The sequence below is a fragment of the Chiloscyllium punctatum genome, chromosome 10, assembly GCF_047496795.1.
Source record: "Chiloscyllium punctatum isolate Juve2018m chromosome 10, sChiPun1.3, whole genome shotgun sequence".
NCBI lineage: Eukaryota > Metazoa > Chordata > Chondrichthyes > Orectolobiformes > Hemiscylliidae > Chiloscyllium > Chiloscyllium punctatum.
In genome coordinates, this window is record NC_092748.1 from 101,707,194 (window position 1) to 101,725,237 (window position 18,044).

At 42.2% G+C, this 18,044-nt stretch overlaps 1 protein-coding gene across 1 annotated transcript; it reads right to left on the reverse strand.

Moving 5' to 3' along the window:
* Positions 1–1,942: 1,942 nt before the first annotated feature.
* On the reverse strand, positions 1,943–10,257 carry tmem177 (transmembrane protein 177). The gene is made up of 2 exons (XM_072579893.1): positions 10,166–10,257; positions 1,943–4,940 (listed from the first exon to the last, which is right to left on the reverse strand). The coding sequence occupies exon 2, from the start codon at positions 4,912–4,914 to the stop codon at positions 3,976–3,978; it is 939 nt and encodes a 312-aa protein (XP_072435994.1). The 5' UTR covers positions 4,915–4,940; positions 10,166–10,257; the 3' UTR covers positions 1,943–3,975.
* Between the last annotated feature and the right edge of the window lie 7,787 nt (positions 10,258–18,044).

Genomic DNA, 18,044 nt, shown 5'->3' on the forward strand with positions numbered 1-18,044 from the left:
TTGCAAATAATTCCTTCCTCATTACGGAATGCTCAATCTAGGATGGCTTATTCTCTATGGGACACCAACCAACCCCGCTGCCATGTGGCCAAACACTTCAACTTCCCCCCCCCCCCCCCCCAACCCCCCCACTCCACCAAGGACATGCAAGTCCTGGGCCTCTTCCATTGCCACTCCCTAACCACCTGAAGCCTGGATAATGAACAAGTCATCTTCTGCCTTGGGACCCTCCAACTTCATGGCATCATTTCCCCTCCCCCCACCTTATCCCAGTTCCAAACTTCCAACTCATCACCGGCCTCATGACCTGTCCATCTTCCTTCCCACCTATCCAGTCCACCCTCCTCTCCAACCTATCACCATTATCCCCACCTCCGCCTACTTATCGCACTCTCAGCTACCATACCTCAGCCCCTGCTCCAACCCCCTCATTTATCTCACCACTCCCTTGGCTCATAGCATCATTCCTGGTGAAGGGCTTTTGCCCAAAACATCAACTCTCCTGTTCCTCAGATGCTGCCTGACCAGCTGTGCCTTTCCAGCACAACACTCTCAACTCTCATTTTAAGCAGCTACAGTCCTCACTTTCATCTGGACTACTTCCTCAACATATTGATCCAGAAAACCATCTTGACACCCCAAGAATTCATCCTCTACAGTATTGATATTGATTGGATTTGCCCAGTCATGCGCATATTAAAGTCATTCATAATTATAGTGGTATCTTTATTGCTTGAATCTCTAATTTCCTGTTTAATGCATTCCTCAACAGTAACACTACAGTTTAGGGGTCTGTATACTGTACATGCCAGTATGCCACTGTACTTTTCTGCCCCTTTGTGTTTCTGAGCTCGACCCACACAGGTTCTATTTCATTGGAGATCATATTCTTCCTCACTGTTACATTAATTTTTTTTAATCAATAATGCTACTCTACTTTCTTTTCCTTTTTGTCTGTCTTTCCTAAAGTTCCCATTCCTGGTCACCTGCATCCACATCTCTATAATCCCAAATATATCATACCTGTTTACAGTACATCTATTTGTTGACTAATTCATCCACTTTAAAGTGACTGTGTATTAAAATACAAAGCTTTAAGGTTTATGTTTTTAATGTTCTTCATCCCATTCATATTATTTTACAGTGGCCTTGTTTGATTCTTACTCTTGAAGTCTCTGCTGATCACTTTTCTGATTTCCCATTGTCTTTTGTCCTTGCTCTGTTTCCCTATCTTCTATGTATCTGCATAAACTCTAATCTCCTGTAATTTTAGTTCATACCCTCCCCAACATCTAATCTTCAGATGAAAGTGGGAAACATCACCCATTGTCACAAGTAGCTGTCCTGTAGTCACCAGCTAGCAGGATTCAGTTGGATGACTGACACAGTGTAAACCACCTGCTCCTAGACATCAGGTATATCAACCAGCTTTCAGGGTCTCGTTGGACAGTTCTGGTCAGAAGGTCCTTGTTGTTGCCAGTCTGCATCAGGGAGCTGTTTTCTTCAGAAGAAAGATAGACCAGAAGAGATGGAGGGAAGACTCAGAAGAAGTTCCCTCGTACTTTGGCCCGACGGAAGGATGCTGCCTTCACAACTTTAATGAAATCAACACATTCCATGCCATCTGCCTGTTCTCTGCTTTAATGAACCATTCTTAATTGTCATAGGGTGTATATTGTCCAATTCACTAATGTATACAGCTAAACTGCTGTTTTGCAACAATCCTAACAAAATTCCTTACAAATAGTCAATATTTAGGTAACTGTGATCACACACCCCTAAAAATCAACACTTGCCAAATACACCATTTACGCAACTGAACTATATATAAACATAGATGGTCCACCTTCTTGTTTGTAGTTTATATATTGCTTCTACATGATGACTATATATGGGTGTTGCTTAATTGAATAGTTTGCTCATGGAATTGGAGCCCTTCTCATCTTATTGACCACAGATGTATTTTATTGGCTAAATGCACTGGTCTTGCAATCAGACAATGGGATTCAATGCAGCCCAACATCATAGAAGCAGCATTTCCTAATTTATACAAACCATTCCAGTTAGCACATCAGTTAGAGGTTCATCAGTTTTAATTTAAGCAAATAAAGAGCTTAACAGGAGAAAAACAGGCAGCCTTGCAAAAGCACCATAATATTTATACCATTTCTTTTCTAAAAAAAATGCAGATTGCTCATACAGGATGAAAATAGCACATTACCAATCATTTAATCGTGGAGTGTAGCACCTGTGATAAAGGATATCTGCACATGCCTGTGAAACTTGAACCGCTTAGTAAAATGAGAACTCACAGTTAGAAGCTCTTTCTGCACTCTGTCAGACCACAGAGGTTTCAAAATCTATCTTGTACATACGTGTAAAAATCACAGAATTCTCTTAACATTTTGGTGGCAATTAGGCACAGGGCCCTCAGTCAATGTGAATGCCCATTATTTGCTACATTTGTTCCTTCTTTGTCAACGGTACATGGACATGTCCTAATTACCCTTGGGAAGGTGGTGGTAAGCCGCCTTCTTGAACCACTGCTGATCCTGGGATGCAGATACACCCATGGAGCTGTTAGGAAATAACATCCTGAAGTGTCAAGCTGAGAGGGAATTAACAATGCAACCAATTTATTTGCTTTTTCTGCACTTTTAACTTTTGACCACTATTACTTTTTTTATTTCAGAACTCTCTTAAAATGTTAAATATCCTGTGAAAGCGAATATTCATAATGTTCTCATTCGTTACTCAAATTCATGCTACTAATGCATCTCTAATACTGCAAATGAGGTGGCCCAGCCATGTATATCATGCCTCTTTGCACGCAATATGGGTGAGACCCAGAGGTTTGCCCACTGACAGTCAATGACTGGTGAACTTCACCTTTCAAGTCAGGTTCAAGATTTGATTATTAAACAAGGCTCGAGTTCAAGTGTAGCTCTTTTAGATTTAACTATCTTCATTCATGATTAAGCCACTATGTATAATCTGCAATTCTTACGAGATTATCATCACCTCAAACAAAAGGATATCTGCACATGCCTGTGAAACCTGAACCTATTAGCAAAATTACAATTCAAGAAAAATGTAAAGGAAAACACGAGTGACTGATATAGGTTTGCAAGCCATGTAAAACTGGCATGCTCTTGGACTCAGTAACTTGCAAAAAAATTTAACAACTTTTGGTCAATAAAAGGGAAAGAAAGAAAAACAAGTAGAATGTCAGTCTCTCAGTTTCCTGCTTTTCGCATGATTTGTGCCTGAATTTTATGAAATTAGATGATCCTTTGCTATAAAGGATAACTTCGTAAGTTTGGCAATGCAATAGGTTATAAGTCACCAGAACACCAGTGAATCTTTATCAATCACCATACTGGAACAGCTCATTACAAAGTGCAGCTGAACTTCCTATCTACAAAATTCATTTTTGTGATGCTGGGAGATGCTTCCCTCACAAAGAATCTGGGAGAACAGGAGAAAGCACACAGTTTGGGGGACACAAAAAACAAAGGAAAGCAAAATTGGAGAGAATTCACTGGCACAAGATATTGTGCAAATGTGTACCTAATTGGGGGATGTGTCAATGGCAAAGGCAGCATTTGTCACCCATCCCTTACTGTTCTTAAGACGGTAGTGAGTAACTTTCTTGAACTGTTCCAATCCTTCTGGTGCATGGACACCCACAGTATCCTTATGGAAGGATTGCCAGGATTTTGACTCAGCAATAACCAAGGAACCGCAATATGGTTCCAAATCAAGATGGTGTGTGGCTTTCAGGTGAACTTGCAGGTGGTGGTATCTGATACCTCTGTGCTTCTAGGTAAGGGTTGCAAATTTGAGAGATGTTGTCGAATGAGCCATGATGAGTTGCTGCAGTGCATCGTGTCGATAGTATACACTGCTGCCACTGTGCACCTGTAGTGGATAGAATGAATATTTAAGTTGGTGAATGGGGTACAATTCACTGGTTTACATCCAGCAGTCTTTCAGAGTATTTTCAATCATCTCTTTTCTGGAGGTGTAAGGAGCATGTTTTAATCTGAACCAATGCTTTGGGAACAGATTTCCATTTGTTGCATACATTTCCACTCCTTTTTTACCCAGTAGAAAACGAAATGTTCTATTCCGTGCAAGTACTTTATCATAAAACTCAATGCCTCCTTCTGCATAGTTCTTTGATATTGTAGCTGTGCGGTGGTCTGATCTATAGTCAAGCCAGTGACTAACTGTATCAGAAAGAAGAAAGTAACCTATAAGTCCCACTGCTGCTACAGTCAAGTTGAAAAAGCCACGTACTAATACAGGACCAGAGTACAAACCTAGGGCTTGTTTTGCTGCCACCCCAGTCAGATATGTGCCTGCTAAACAGACTGATCCCACCAGTGAATAAATGATAGGGCTGTTGCTTTGCAAATACATAATCTCTCGAGCTATGGCAAACTTCTGTGCATTAGGTGAAAAGGTGAGGGATTCCCTTAGGGCTTTTCCCACCTCACTGTCCCATTTGACGTCTCTGCCATTGATCATGACAATTCGATTTGTTATTCCTTTTCCTTCATCATCTGTGCTGTTGAAGTTGGCAGGGATGCCAATGATAGCACCAGCCGGTAACCAAGGGACACCCGCACTCACTGGCTGAAAGCTGAAGGCAGCAAACGCTGTGTAATTCTGTGTTGAATCCACCCCAGCATCTTTAAGAACCTCTTGAAAAGTATCTTGCAATTTGTCTGAAAGTTCAGCAGGGACCCCTCTTGACCAAGCTTGGTACAACTTTCCATACGTCCGCTGGGGGAAAACATGACAGAAGGCATTGGTGACAAACAGCCCTCCACAGGAAACAGCCAGCAACTTTAATCTATGCCTGGTGGCAAATATAGTAAGTTTCCTAACAAATTGACTTGCCATCATCCAAGTGTTTGTATGGGTGTGTATATCTGCAAGACAAAAACATAACAGTTAGACAGGAGTGGTCAGTCTGATTTCTCAGTTATGTGCTTACAGCCCCTTGAGTTGTTCAATCCTTCAATTAGATCATTCTTCTGCTGCATCTCAACTCCTTTTAAATATCTCTGTTTCATATCCATCGATATCATAACCTAACAAAACTCCATCATACAATTATTTTGATAGTTTCATTTTTTCTGCTCCCACAAACTTTTGGGAGAGATGTCCAAATTTGTATCGTGTGTAGGGAAGTAAACATGTCCTCACATCCCACCTAAATTGCCTCACTCAAACTTCTGATCACTTGCTTTTATTTTGATTTCTTCAACAAAATAAATAATTCCACTGTACCTACCCTTGACAGTTGAAACAACTCAATCAGATCACTCTTCAGTCTAATTTTCATTTCTAATGGGAGCTGGTGTTGCTGGCAAAGTAAGCAATTATTGCTCACTGCTAATTGCCCTTGAAAAGCTGGTTGAATAAGTTAATTTGATACCCAGAATAAAAAGCCAAACTCAAAACGTGCTCGATAAACTCAGCTGGACCGGCAGCCTTCATGTTGGGGGGACGGGGGGGGAGGACGGGGGGGGGGAGCGGGTGGAGGGAGTGGAGGGAGGGAGTGAGAGTGTGTGTGTGTGAGAGAGAGAGAGAGATAGAGGGAGAGTGAGACAGTGAGAGGGAGAATGAGAGAGAGAAAAAGAGAGAGAAAACAGAATTAGCATTTCAAGTCCAATGTGATTCTTCTTCAGAACTGAAGGGGGGCTAGATAATGATGGATTTCATGCTTGGTGGTGACGGAAAATAATCAGAGCCCTATGTTGGTTCTTCAAGCAATAAAGTGCCTAAGCAGAAAATGAGATGTGATTTGTTTGGGCTTCACTAGAACAATGCAGCAGCACATCTAGGACAGAAATGTCTGAATATGATCTCTTATTTTCCAGTCCACTTCAGATCCAAAGAAGAAACATATTGAACTCCAAATGTTAACTCTACTTCTTCCATCACAGATGGTGCCAAACCTGCTGATTTTCTCCAGCACATTTTGTTAGCATTTCAGATTGCCAGCAGCTAAAGTACTTTGCTTTTATTTGAGGTCTGTACCTACAGGGAGTTAGAAGAAAGAGAGATGATTTTCCAGAAATATACAAGACTTTATAAGAACATAAGAACTGGGAGCAGGAGTAGGCCATCTGGCTGATCTTTTTGTGGCCTCAGCTCCACTTACCCACCTTCCTCTCATATTCCTTAATTTCTTTACTGTTCAAAAAAAAATCGACCTTAGTTTTAAAAATATTTCCTGAGGAAGCCTCAATCGCTTCCATGGACAGGGAATTCTATAGATTCACAACCCTCTGGGTGAAGAAGTTCCTTCTCAATTCAGTCCTAAGTCTACTCCCCCTAATTTTGAGGATATGCCCTTTTGTCCTAGTTTCACCTGCCAGTGGAAACACTCTCTCTACTTCTATTTATTTATTCCCTTCATTATTTTATAAGTTTCTATAAGATTCCCCCTCATTCTTCTAAATTTCATTGAATATAACCTCAGCCTACTCAGTCTCTCCTCATAAACCAACCTCTTCAACTCCAGAATCAACCTAGTGAACCTCCTCTGCACCCCCTTTTGTGCCAGTACATCCTTTCTCAAGAAAGGAGACCAACACTGCACACAGTACGTGAGGTGTGGCCTCACCAGTACCCTATACAGCTGCAACATAACTTCCCTGCTTTTAAACTCAATCCCTTCAGCAATGAAGGACAAAATTCCATTTGCCTTCTTAGTTAGCTGTTGCACCTGCAGACCAACCTTCTGTGATTCAGGTACAAGGACACCCAGGTCCCTCTGCACAGCAGCATGCTGTAATTTCTTACTATTCAAGTATTAGTCCTTTTTACTGTTATTCCTACTGAAATGGATGACTTCATATTTATTAACATTGTACTCCATCTATCAGACCTTTGCCCACTCACTCAAACTATCTTTTTGAAAGTTTCATAATCCTCTGCTTTACCACTCATCTTAGTGTCATCTGGAAATTTTGACACACTATACATGGACCCCAACTCCAAATCATCTATATAAATTGTGAATAATGGCAGTCCCAACAACTGATCCCTGAGGCACACCACTAGTCACTGATTGTCAATGAGAATAGCACTGATTTATCCCCATTCTTTGCTTCATGTTGGTTAACCAATCCTCTATCCATGCTAATACATTGCCCATAATACCTTGCGTCTTTTCCTTATGCAGCAACCTTTTGTGAGTGGATTCCCAGTGAATGTTTCCACCTCGGGGGGTGGGGACACACGATGGGAACACTAAAATTAGCTATGATGTGGAGGTGCTGGTTTTGGACTGAGTCAGAAGACACCAGGTTTTGGTCCAACAGATTTATTTGAAATCACAAGCTTTCGGAGTGCTGCTCCTTTGTCAGGTTAGGTCAGGTTCACCTGACAAGGGAGCAGCGCTCCAAAGGCTTGTGATTTCAAATAAACTTGTCAGACCAAAACCTAGTGTCATGTGACTTCTGACCTAAAACTAGCTGATATTGTTTAAGAATAAAGGGCTGGCCTTTTAAGACAGAAAGTAGTTTATTTTTTTCCTGAGGGTCATTGGTCATTAGGCAGTATGGTGCCTCAGTGGTAAGCACTGCTACCTCACAGCACCAGGGACTTGGGTTCGATTCCAGCCTTGGGCGACTGTCTTTGTGGAACTTGCACATTCTCCCCATGTCTGCATGGGTTTCCTCTGGGTGCTCTGGTTTTCTCCCACAATCAAAGATGAGCAGGTTAGGTGAATTGGCCATGCTAAATTGCCCATAGTGTTCAGGGATGTGTGGGTTAGGTGCATTAATCAGGGGTAAATATAGAGTAAAGGGGAATGGGTTTGGGTGGGATACCCTTCGGAGGGTTGGTGTGGACTTGTTGGGCTTCTATTCCATTCTTTTTTCCCCAGAGGTACTGAAGTTCAGGTCTTTATATTTATTCAAGGCTGAATTATACAGACTTCTAATACACAAATGATTCAAATGAGTTATATCTAGAAGACTGGAGTAGAAGGATGCAGGAGTTATGCTGCAAATATACAGAACCCAGTTAGACCCCACTTAGAGGTGTGCAGACTGGAGGATATATTAGCACAGAGCATGTACATTATAGGTTTACAAGAATGATACCTGGACCTTTAGGGATTAAGTTATGAGGAGAGACCACACCAATTAGGTCTGATTTCTCTAGAATTTAGAAGGTTAAAGGGTGACCAGATCAAAGTCTTCAAGATAGTGACAAGAAACGAGTGGGTATATAGAGATAAACTATTTCCACTGGTAGTGGATTCTAGAACTAGGCAGCATAGTCTGACAATGAGGTCCAGACCATTCACGAGAACTTTCAGGAAGCAATTCCATACAGAAAAGGTGGTAGGTGCTTGGAACTTTTTTCCACAAACTGCAGTGGATGCTGCACCAGTTTTAATCTGAGAGAGATAAATGTTTGGTCACTAAAGGTATTAAGCGATATGGACTAAAGGTAGGCATATAGGCCACAGATCAGCCATGATCTCACTGAATGGTGGAACAATTTCAAGGGGTTGAATGGCCTATTCTTACGTTCCTACATAAAGATTATGAGGTGCAGGTAGAAAAGTGGAGATAAGACTTGAACCAGATCTTACTGACAAGTGAAGCAGGTTACAAGAGCTAAATGACCTGCTCCTGCTCCCAAGTACCACGAGTCATCTTCTCGAACAGTTGCCGTCTTTGTGGCATAAGTACACTCATACTGCTATTAGGGAGCTCCAGGACTTTGACAGTGTGGGAATGGCAATGTGGTTGCAAGTCCAAATAGTGTTCGGATTATAGGGGGACTTGCAGGTGATATCATTCCCATGCATATGCTGCCCTTGTGGCAGGGGTCATGAGTTTGGAAGATTCAAAGGAAGGAGATTTGGTAACAATCTCAAGTCTAGTCTGACCTTAGCCAATAAGTGAGGGTTGGCATATTGGTAACATCACTAGTAATCCAGCACCCCAAACTAATGTTCTAGGTCAAAATGGATTTGAACCCTACCATTGCAGATGGTGAAAGTTGATTTCAATAGAAATCTGACATAAAATGTTGGCACAGTGGCAACCACATAACTACTGAAAAGGCTCATATAGTTCACTTAGGGAAAGGAATCTGCTGCCTTTGCTTTATTTGGCCTACATGGGACTTCAGTCCCACATCAACATGATTGCCTCTCAAAATAACTTCAAGGTAATTGGGGATGACTTATTACTGACCCCACTGAATGGCAGAACTGACTCAAAGAACTGAGAGGCCTACTCTTGTACCACACTTGCAACTGCTTATCTCTTCACAAATGCTGCTTGACCTGCCACGTTTCTCTACCTTTTTTTTTGTTTGTTTCAGATTTCTAGCATCATCGTTGTTTCTGCTTTAATCTGGAAGGTCCAAATGACCAACTACTGCTTCCCAAGTGCTATGCACCCCCTTTCTCGAACCACAGCAATCCAAGGGCTGAGGTGTAGGGTCACCCATGGTGCCATTAGGGAGTTCCAGAATTCTGACTCAGTAGCAAGCACCAAGGGAACAGCGATATTGTTTCAAGTCAGCATGCCCACAACCCATAAGCAAATATTAATTATAATTAAAAAGAAAAGGTTAAAACCCCACTTTCGGCTGATCTGCCTTCATCCACAACATCCCAAACTGTTCCCCGAAGTAAAGATTTGGGAGAATTAAGTGACATGCACGGTGGCTCAGTGGTTAGTACTGCTGCCTCACAGCAACCGGGAGCCGGGTTTGAGTCACTGTGTGGAGTTTGTACATTCTCCCAGTGTCTGTGTGGGTTTGCTCCAGTTTCCTCCCACATGAGCAAGGTTAGATGGGTTACCAATGGGGAATGTAGGGATGGGATGGTCTTTGGAGGGTCAGCGTGGACTCGATGGGCCAAATGGCCTGCATTCACACTGTAGGGATTTTATTACTGGAAACAAGCATCTGTGAGACGTTTATTTTCTCCTCTTCCCTCTACAAATGAAAGACGAGCAGCAAAGCAGAGGCAGGCCAGACCCCAGGCCCAGCCTTAGCTCCTTTTTATGGTCACCCCGGGATACACTTCACAATAGACAGAGGATGGGGAAAGCCATTTCTCATCCACTAACAACCCCCAACCCCTCCCTGCTCTCGGATTGATTTTTCTTTTTACCTCAGGCTCCAGGACAACCTCAAACACACACCGGCTTTTTTTTCCCTCCCAGTCGTTTACGACACTTTCCAGCAGCTGCTCCCAGAATACGGCAGACTTCGGCTCGCTGGTCTCTCCAGTCGGGGATGAAGCCGCCGGAGCCGCCATCTTTGTAAAGGTACGAGGGTGTGCGGCCACGAAGGTGCGGATGAATGAGTATCCATCTTTGTAAGGCAATGTCAAAGGGCGGCCATCTTTGTAAGGTAGAGTCAATGAGCAGCTATTTTTATAAACTCCATGAGCGGCCATCTTTGTGAGGTAGAGCCCATGAGGAACCATTTATGGAGAGTCAAATGAATAACCTTTGGTGAAGGACAATACGGTTAATGTGTTAATATTTGTATACTGGATGCAGCTAGGGGGTGGAGTTGAGTTAAAAAAAGTTAAATATGTTTAAAAAATTAATTCCTTCAGGTAGACTCCTTACACACACATACAAACACACATTGTGTCTTCTGCTTGGGTTAATGTAATTTTCTTTTTCAATTGGTGGACATTGAAAACCTGAAATTGGAACTGAAAATGATGGAAATACCCAACAAGTCCATCTTTCTCAGCCTTATGTCGAAACAAGAACTCTGCCCTATCGCTCTATGTGACAGCAGTTTCAAAGACTCACAACCCACTGAGAAAAAATATCACTTTAAAAAAGTTATTTTGTCCTGGGTTTTTGAACAGAGGAATGTAAACGCAGAGGTTCCAAAGTAGCTTGGGAGCTAACCTGAATCAATAGTCATGATGTGGAGGAGCTGGTGTTGGAGTTGGATGGACAAAGTTAAAAATCACACAACATCAGGTTATATCCAAAAGGTTTATTTGGAAGCACTAACTAGCTTTCGGAGCTCTGCTCCTACATCAGGTAGCTGTGTAGCAGGACCATAAGACAAAGAATTTATCGCAAAAGATTACAGTGTCATATAAAAAAATACCTCAGTCAAGAGGACTCTAATTTCACACTTTTAATGCGTTGTCTGAGCTGAGATGTCACCTATTTTTCATAAAACTGTATGTTTTCTCGAGAATGTGACTTAAAAGAAGTTCTGGGATCGACATATTAATGAACCAAAACCTGCAACCCATTTTAAAAGATGAAAGATTTAACAGCAATCTAGGTTTGTTCAATATATCATTTCAGCTCCAAGACACTGTAATGTTTTCCTATAATTTCTGTATCTTATGGTCCTGCTCCACAGCTACCTGATGAAGGAGCAGTGCTCCAAAAGCTAGTGCTTCCAAATAAACCTGTTGGACTATAACGTGCTGTGTGTGATTTTTAACTGAATCAATAGTGTAAGAGCCTTTTGGTCTTTTTAAAATAGTTTAACAATGGGAGGGGAGTGGCTGGTTCTTCCCAAGTCAGGGTATTCTAGCTCTAGCAGTTACATGCCAAGTAACAAATGCGGATATGTTGAGCTGCCTCCCACTGGCAGATACACCACCGGTGGTATCACCACTGGAAGAGTCTGTAACGGTTTTTAATTTTCTGGACACATTTCCAGCCACAGCTGACAATATTAGACTATGGACATAGAAGGATCTGGTCCTGGCAAAACTGAAACAGCTGGTGGTGATGGGGGAATCCAAAGGGCTGTCACAAACATAATTGAAACATTTTTGAACCCGGAGAGACCAGATCAGTGTTCTGAAGAAGAGTCACTGGACCCTAAGCATTAACTCTACCTTCTCTCCACAGATTTTGCCTGACCTGTTGCGTTTTTCCAGCAATTTTTGATACTGATTTCCAGCATTCACAATTCTCTGTTTTTTTTTCTATAGTTTCTCATTTTCTGCCTTCTATCTTCTTTAACAGGGGTGTTACATTGGCCATTTTCTAAACTTCTGGGATCCTCCCTAACTCTAACGAATCTGAAATATCACCACCAATGCCTCCACAAATTCATCAGCTCTGTGGTGTAGTCTATTTGGTTCAGGTGATTTATTCACCTTCAGACCTTTCAAATTCCCTAGCACCTTCTCCTTAATTATGGCCACTACACTGACGCCTGGCCCTCTTGAAGTTCTGGTATGTTACTGGTGTCTTCCACTATGAAGACTGATGCAAAGTACCAATTCAGTTCCTCCGTCATTTCTTTGTTCTCCATTACTACTTCTCCAGCCCAATTTTCCAACTGTCCAATTTCCACTCTTGCCTCTCTCATACCTTTCCTATTTCTGATCAGACTCTTGCAATCTTCTCTTACGTTACTATCTAGCTTACCTTCATATTTCATCTTCTCCTGTTTATTGATATTTTTGGTTATCCTTGACTGGTTTTTAAAGGCTTCTCAATCCCCTGGCTTCCATTAATCTTCACCACATTGCATGCTTTTTCTTTTGCTCTTAAGGTGTCCCTGACTTTCCTTGACAGCCATGGTTGTCTCATCCTCCCTTTGTACGTTTCTTCTTCCTTGAGATAAATTTCGGCTCTTGAATTACCCCCCAGAAACCCCTGCCATTGCTGCTCCACCATCTTCCCTGCTTGGCTTCCCTTCTAATCAACTCTGGCCATCTCCTCACACATGTGTTTGTAGTTACTTTGACTCAGTTATAATACCATTCCATCTGATTCCAACTTCTCCCTCTCAAATTTTATCATATTATGGTCATTGTCCCCAATGGGATCCTGCATCTTAAGCTCCCTAATCAAGCCTGCCTCATCACACATCACCAAATCCAGAATTGGCTGTTCTGTAGTGCACTTTGTCACAATCTGCTCCAAAAACCTATCATGCGGACATTCCAAAAATTCCTTTTCTTGAGATCTGCTACCAACCTGGTTTTCCCAGTTCACCTGCATATTTAAGCCCTCCCCATTATCATTGTAATGGAGCCTTTCTTATATGCCTTTCCTATCTTCTGATTTATTTTTTTCCCTACATCCTGCCTACTGCTAGGAGGCCTGTATGTAACTTCTGTCAGTCTTTTTTGCTTTGCCATTCCTCAACTCTACCCACACAGATCCTATGCCTTTTGACCCCATATCGCTTTGTCTATCAATTTAATTTTAGTTTTTATGAACAAGGCAACTTCACCCCCTCTATCCATCTGCCTGTCCTTTGAATAGGATGCTTATCCTTGGATAGAACATAAAATATAGAACATTACAGTGCAGCACAGGCCCTTGGCCCTTGATGTTGTGCCGAATTGTGAAATCAATCTAGAGCCCACCTAACCTATACTATTCCATTATCATCCACATGTTTATCCAATGACCATTTAAATGCCCTTAAAGTTGGCAGTCCACTACTGTTGCAAGCAGGGCATTCCATGCTTTTACTACTCTCTGAGTAAAGAACCTACCTCTGACATCTGTCCTAATCGGTCGTCCTTCAATTTAAGGCAATGTCCCTTCATGTTCGTCATCACCATCCGAAGAAAAAGGCTCTCACTGTCCACCCTATCTAATCTTCTGAACATCTTGTATGACTCTGTTAAGTCACCTCTTAACCTTCTTTTCGAGTTATCGAGATGTACAGCATGGAAACAGACCCTTCGTTCCAACCCATCCATGCCGACCAGATATCCCAATCTAGTCCCACCTGCCAGCACCTGGCTCACATCCCTCCAAACCCTTCCTATTCATATACCCATCCAGATGCCTTTTAAATGTTGCAAATGTACGAACCGCCACCACTTCCTCTGGCAGCTCATTCTATACATGTACCACCTACTGCGTGAAAAAGTTGCCCTTAGGTGCCTTTTATATCTTTCTCCTCTCACCCTAAACCTATGCTGACTAGTTCTGGACTTCCCCACCCCAGGGAAGACACTTTGTCGATTTATCCTATCCATATTCCTCATGATTTTATAACCCTCTAATAGGTCACCCCTCAGCCTGTGACAGTCCAGGGAAAATAGCCCCAGCCTATTCAATGTCGCCCGATAACTCAAATTCTCAAACTCTGGCAACATCCTTGTAAATCTTTTCTGAATCCTTCCAGGTTTCACAACATCCTTCCGATAGGAAGGAGACCAGAATTGCATGCAATATTCCAAAAGTGGCCTAACTAATGTCCTGTACAGCCGCAACATGACCTTCCAACCCTTGTACTCAATACTCTGACCAATAAAGGAAAGCATACCAAACGCCTTCTTCACTATCCTATCTACTTGTGACTCCCCTTTCAAGGAGCTACGAACCTGCACTTCAAGGTTTCTTTGTTCAGCAATACTCCCCAGGACCTTACCATTAAGTATGTAAATCCTGCTCTGATTTGTTTTTCTAAAATGCAGCACCTCACATTTATCTAAATTGAACTCCATCTGCTACTCCTCAGCCCATTGGCCCATTTGATCAAGATTTAATTGTACACTGAGGTAACCTTCTTTGCTGTCCACTACACCTCCAATTTTGGTGTCATCCGCAAACTTACTGACAATACCTCCTATGTTCACATCCAAATCATTTATATAAATGACAAAAAATAGTGGACCCAGCACCAATCCTTCTGGCTCTGCACTAGTCACAGGCCTCCAGTCTGAAAAGCATTCTTCCACCACCACCCTCTGTCTTCAAACCTTGAGTCAGTTCTGTATCCAAATAGCTAGTTCCCCCTGTATTCCACGAGATCTAACCTTGCTAACTAGTCTCCCAGGAGGAACCTTGCTTGACACCTTACTGAAGTCCATATAGACCATGTCCACCACTCTGCCCTCTTCAATCCTCTTTGTTCCTTCTTCAAAAAACTCAATCAAGTTTGTGAGCCATAATTTCCCATTCACAAAGCCATGCTGACTATTCCTAATCAGTCCTTGCCTTTCCAAATACATGTAAATCCTGTCCCTCAGGATTCCCTCCAACAACTTGCCCACCATCGATGACAGGCTCACTGGTCTATATTTCCTTGGCTTTTCCTTACCACCTTTCTTAAATAGTGGCACTACCTTAGCCAACTTCCAGTCTTCTGGCACCTCACCTGTGACTATAGACGATACAAATATCTCAGCAAGGGGTCCAGCAATCACTTCCCTAGCTTCCCACAGAGCTCTAGGGTACACCTGATCGGGTCCAGCACCACCTCTTCTGTAATACAGACATTTTTCACGATGCCACCATCCATTTCCTCACATTCTATATTTTCCATGTCTTTCTCCACAGTAAATACTGATGCAAAATACTCGTTTAGAATCTCCCTTATCTCCTGTGGCTACACACATCGGCTGCCTTGTTGATCTTTGAGGGGCCCTATTCTCTCCCTAGTTACCCTTTTGTCCTTAATGTATTAGTAAAAACTCTTTGGATTCTCCTTAACATTAGCCAAAGCTATCTCATGTCCCCTTTTTGCCCTCCAAATTTCCCTCTTAAGTATACTCTTACTGCCTTTATAATCTTTTAAGGATTCACTCAATCTCTCCTGTCTGTACCTGACATATGCTTCCTTCTTTTTCTTAACCAAACCCTTAATTTCTCTCTTCATCCAGCATTGCCTACACCTACTAGCCTTGCCTTTCACCCTAACATTAATATGCTTTCTCTGGATTCTCATTATCTCATTTCTGAAGGCTTCCCATTTTCCAGCCATCCCATTACCCGTGAATATCTGCCCTCAATCAGCTTTTGGAAGTTCTTGCCTGATGTCGTCAAAATTAGCCTTCCTCCAATTTAGAACTCCAGTTTTTAGATCCAGTTAATCCTTTTCCATCACTATTTAAAAACTAATAGAATTATGGTCACTGGCCCCAAAGTGCCCCCACACTGACACCATAGTCACCTGCCCTGCCTTATTTCTCAAGAGTAGATCAAATTCTGCACCTTCTCTAGTAAGAATAGCCACATACTGAATCAGAAAATGTTCTTGTACACACTCAACAAATTCCTCTCCATCTAAACCCTTAACGCTATAGCAAGCCCAGTCTATGTTTGAAAAGTTAAAATCCCCTACCATAACCACTCTATTATTCTTATAGATAATTGAAATCTCCTTACAAATTTGTTTCTCAATTCCCCGCTAACTATTGGAGGCTCAATAATACAATCACAATAAGGTCATCATCCCTTTCTTATTTCTCAGTTCCATCCAAATAATGTCCCTGGGTGTATTCCTAAGAATATCCTCTCAAGTGCAGCAGTAATGCTATTCCTTATCAAAACACCACTCCCCCTCCTCTCTTGCCCCCTTTTCTATTCTTCCTATAGCATTTGTATCCTGGAATATTAAGCTGCCAGTCCCGTCCATCCTTGGGCCACATATCTGTAATTGCTATGTTATCCCAGTCCCATGTTCCTAACCAAGCCCTGAGTTCATCTGCCTTCCCTGTTAGGCCACTTGCATCAAAGTAAATGCAGTTTAATTTATTAGTCCTACCTTGTTCTCTGCTTTTTCCTTCCTGCCCTGACTGTGTGACTCACTCCTTCTCCTGACTGTACCAATCTCAGATTGATTTTTTCCTCACTGTCTCCCTGGGTTCCACCTCCCACCCCGCCCCTTACTAGTTTGAATCCTTCTGAGCTGCTCTAGCAAATCTCCCTGTTAGTATATTAGTCCCCTTCCAATTCAGGTGCAATCCATCCCTCTTGTACAGGTCACTTCTACCCCAGAAGAGATTCCAATGATCCAAAAATGTGGATCCTTCTCCCATACACCAGCTCCTCAGCCATGCATTCATCTACTCTATCCTCTTACTCCTGCCCTCACTAGCTTGTATCACAGGGAGTAATCCAAATATTACTATTCTTCAGGACCTCCTTTTTAAATCCCTGCCTAACTTTCTGTATTCTTCCTTCAGAATCTCATCCTTTTCCCATCCTGTGTTGTTGGTTCCAATGTGTACAATGACCTCCTGCTAGTCCTTCTCCCCTTTGAGAACATTCTGCACCCTGTCTGAGACACCCTTGATCCTGGCACCAGGGAGACAATACACCATTCTGATTTTTCATTGCTACCCGCAGAAATACCTGTCTGTGCCTCTGACTGCACAGTCCCCTAACACAATCGATCACTTGGAACCTGACATAACCCTCATTATATTAGAGCCTGTCTTGATACTAGAAACTTGACTGATCATGCTACATTCTCCTGAGAGTCCATCACACCCTACATTTTCTAAAGCAGCATTTTTGTTTGAGATTGGGATAGCCACAGAAGACTACCTGCCTACCCCTCCTACCTTTCCTGGAGTTAACCCATCTACCTGACTGTATCTATGGCATTTCTCCCTTCCTATAATTGCCATACATTACATCCTCTAGCTCTTGTAGATTGCCTCTAACTGTTGCTCCAACCGATCCATGCAATTGATAGGATTCACAACGAAAGACACTTCCTGCTAACATAATCATCAGTAATATGGAAACTCTCCCCAAACTCCTACATCACTCTACTAAAGGCCATCTTTGCTCCTTCACAATCTACAGACCCAGAAAATAGCACCGTCTTTTTGGCATTATTCCTGTAGACAATGACAACATAAAGATCAAAGCCAAAGGCTCTGCAATCTCCTCTCTTGCTTCCCAGAGAATTCTAGGATAACTCCCATCCGGCCCAGGGGACTTATCTATTTTCACACTTTCCAGAACTGCTAACACCTCTTCCTTGTAAATCTCAATCCCATCTAGTCTAATAGCCTGTATCTCAGTATTCTCCTCAACAACATTGTCTTTTTCCTGTGTGAATATTGATGAAAAATATTCATTTAGCACCTCTCCTAGCTCTTCAGACTCCACGCACAACTTCCCACTGCTGTACTTGACTGGCCTTAATCTTACCCTAGTCATTCTTTTATTCCTGACATACCTATAGAAAGCTTTAGGATTTTCCTTGATTCTACCTACTGAAGATTTCTCATGTCCCCTCCTGGTTCTTTTTCGCTCTCTCTTTAGGTCCATCCTGGCTGACAGGTA

Bases quoted from the DNA above. Each gene is read 5' to 3' on its own strand.
- tmem177 (XM_072579893.1), bottom strand. From the start codon at position 4,914: ATGATGGCAAGTCAATTTGTTAGGAAACTTACTATATTTGCCACCAGG.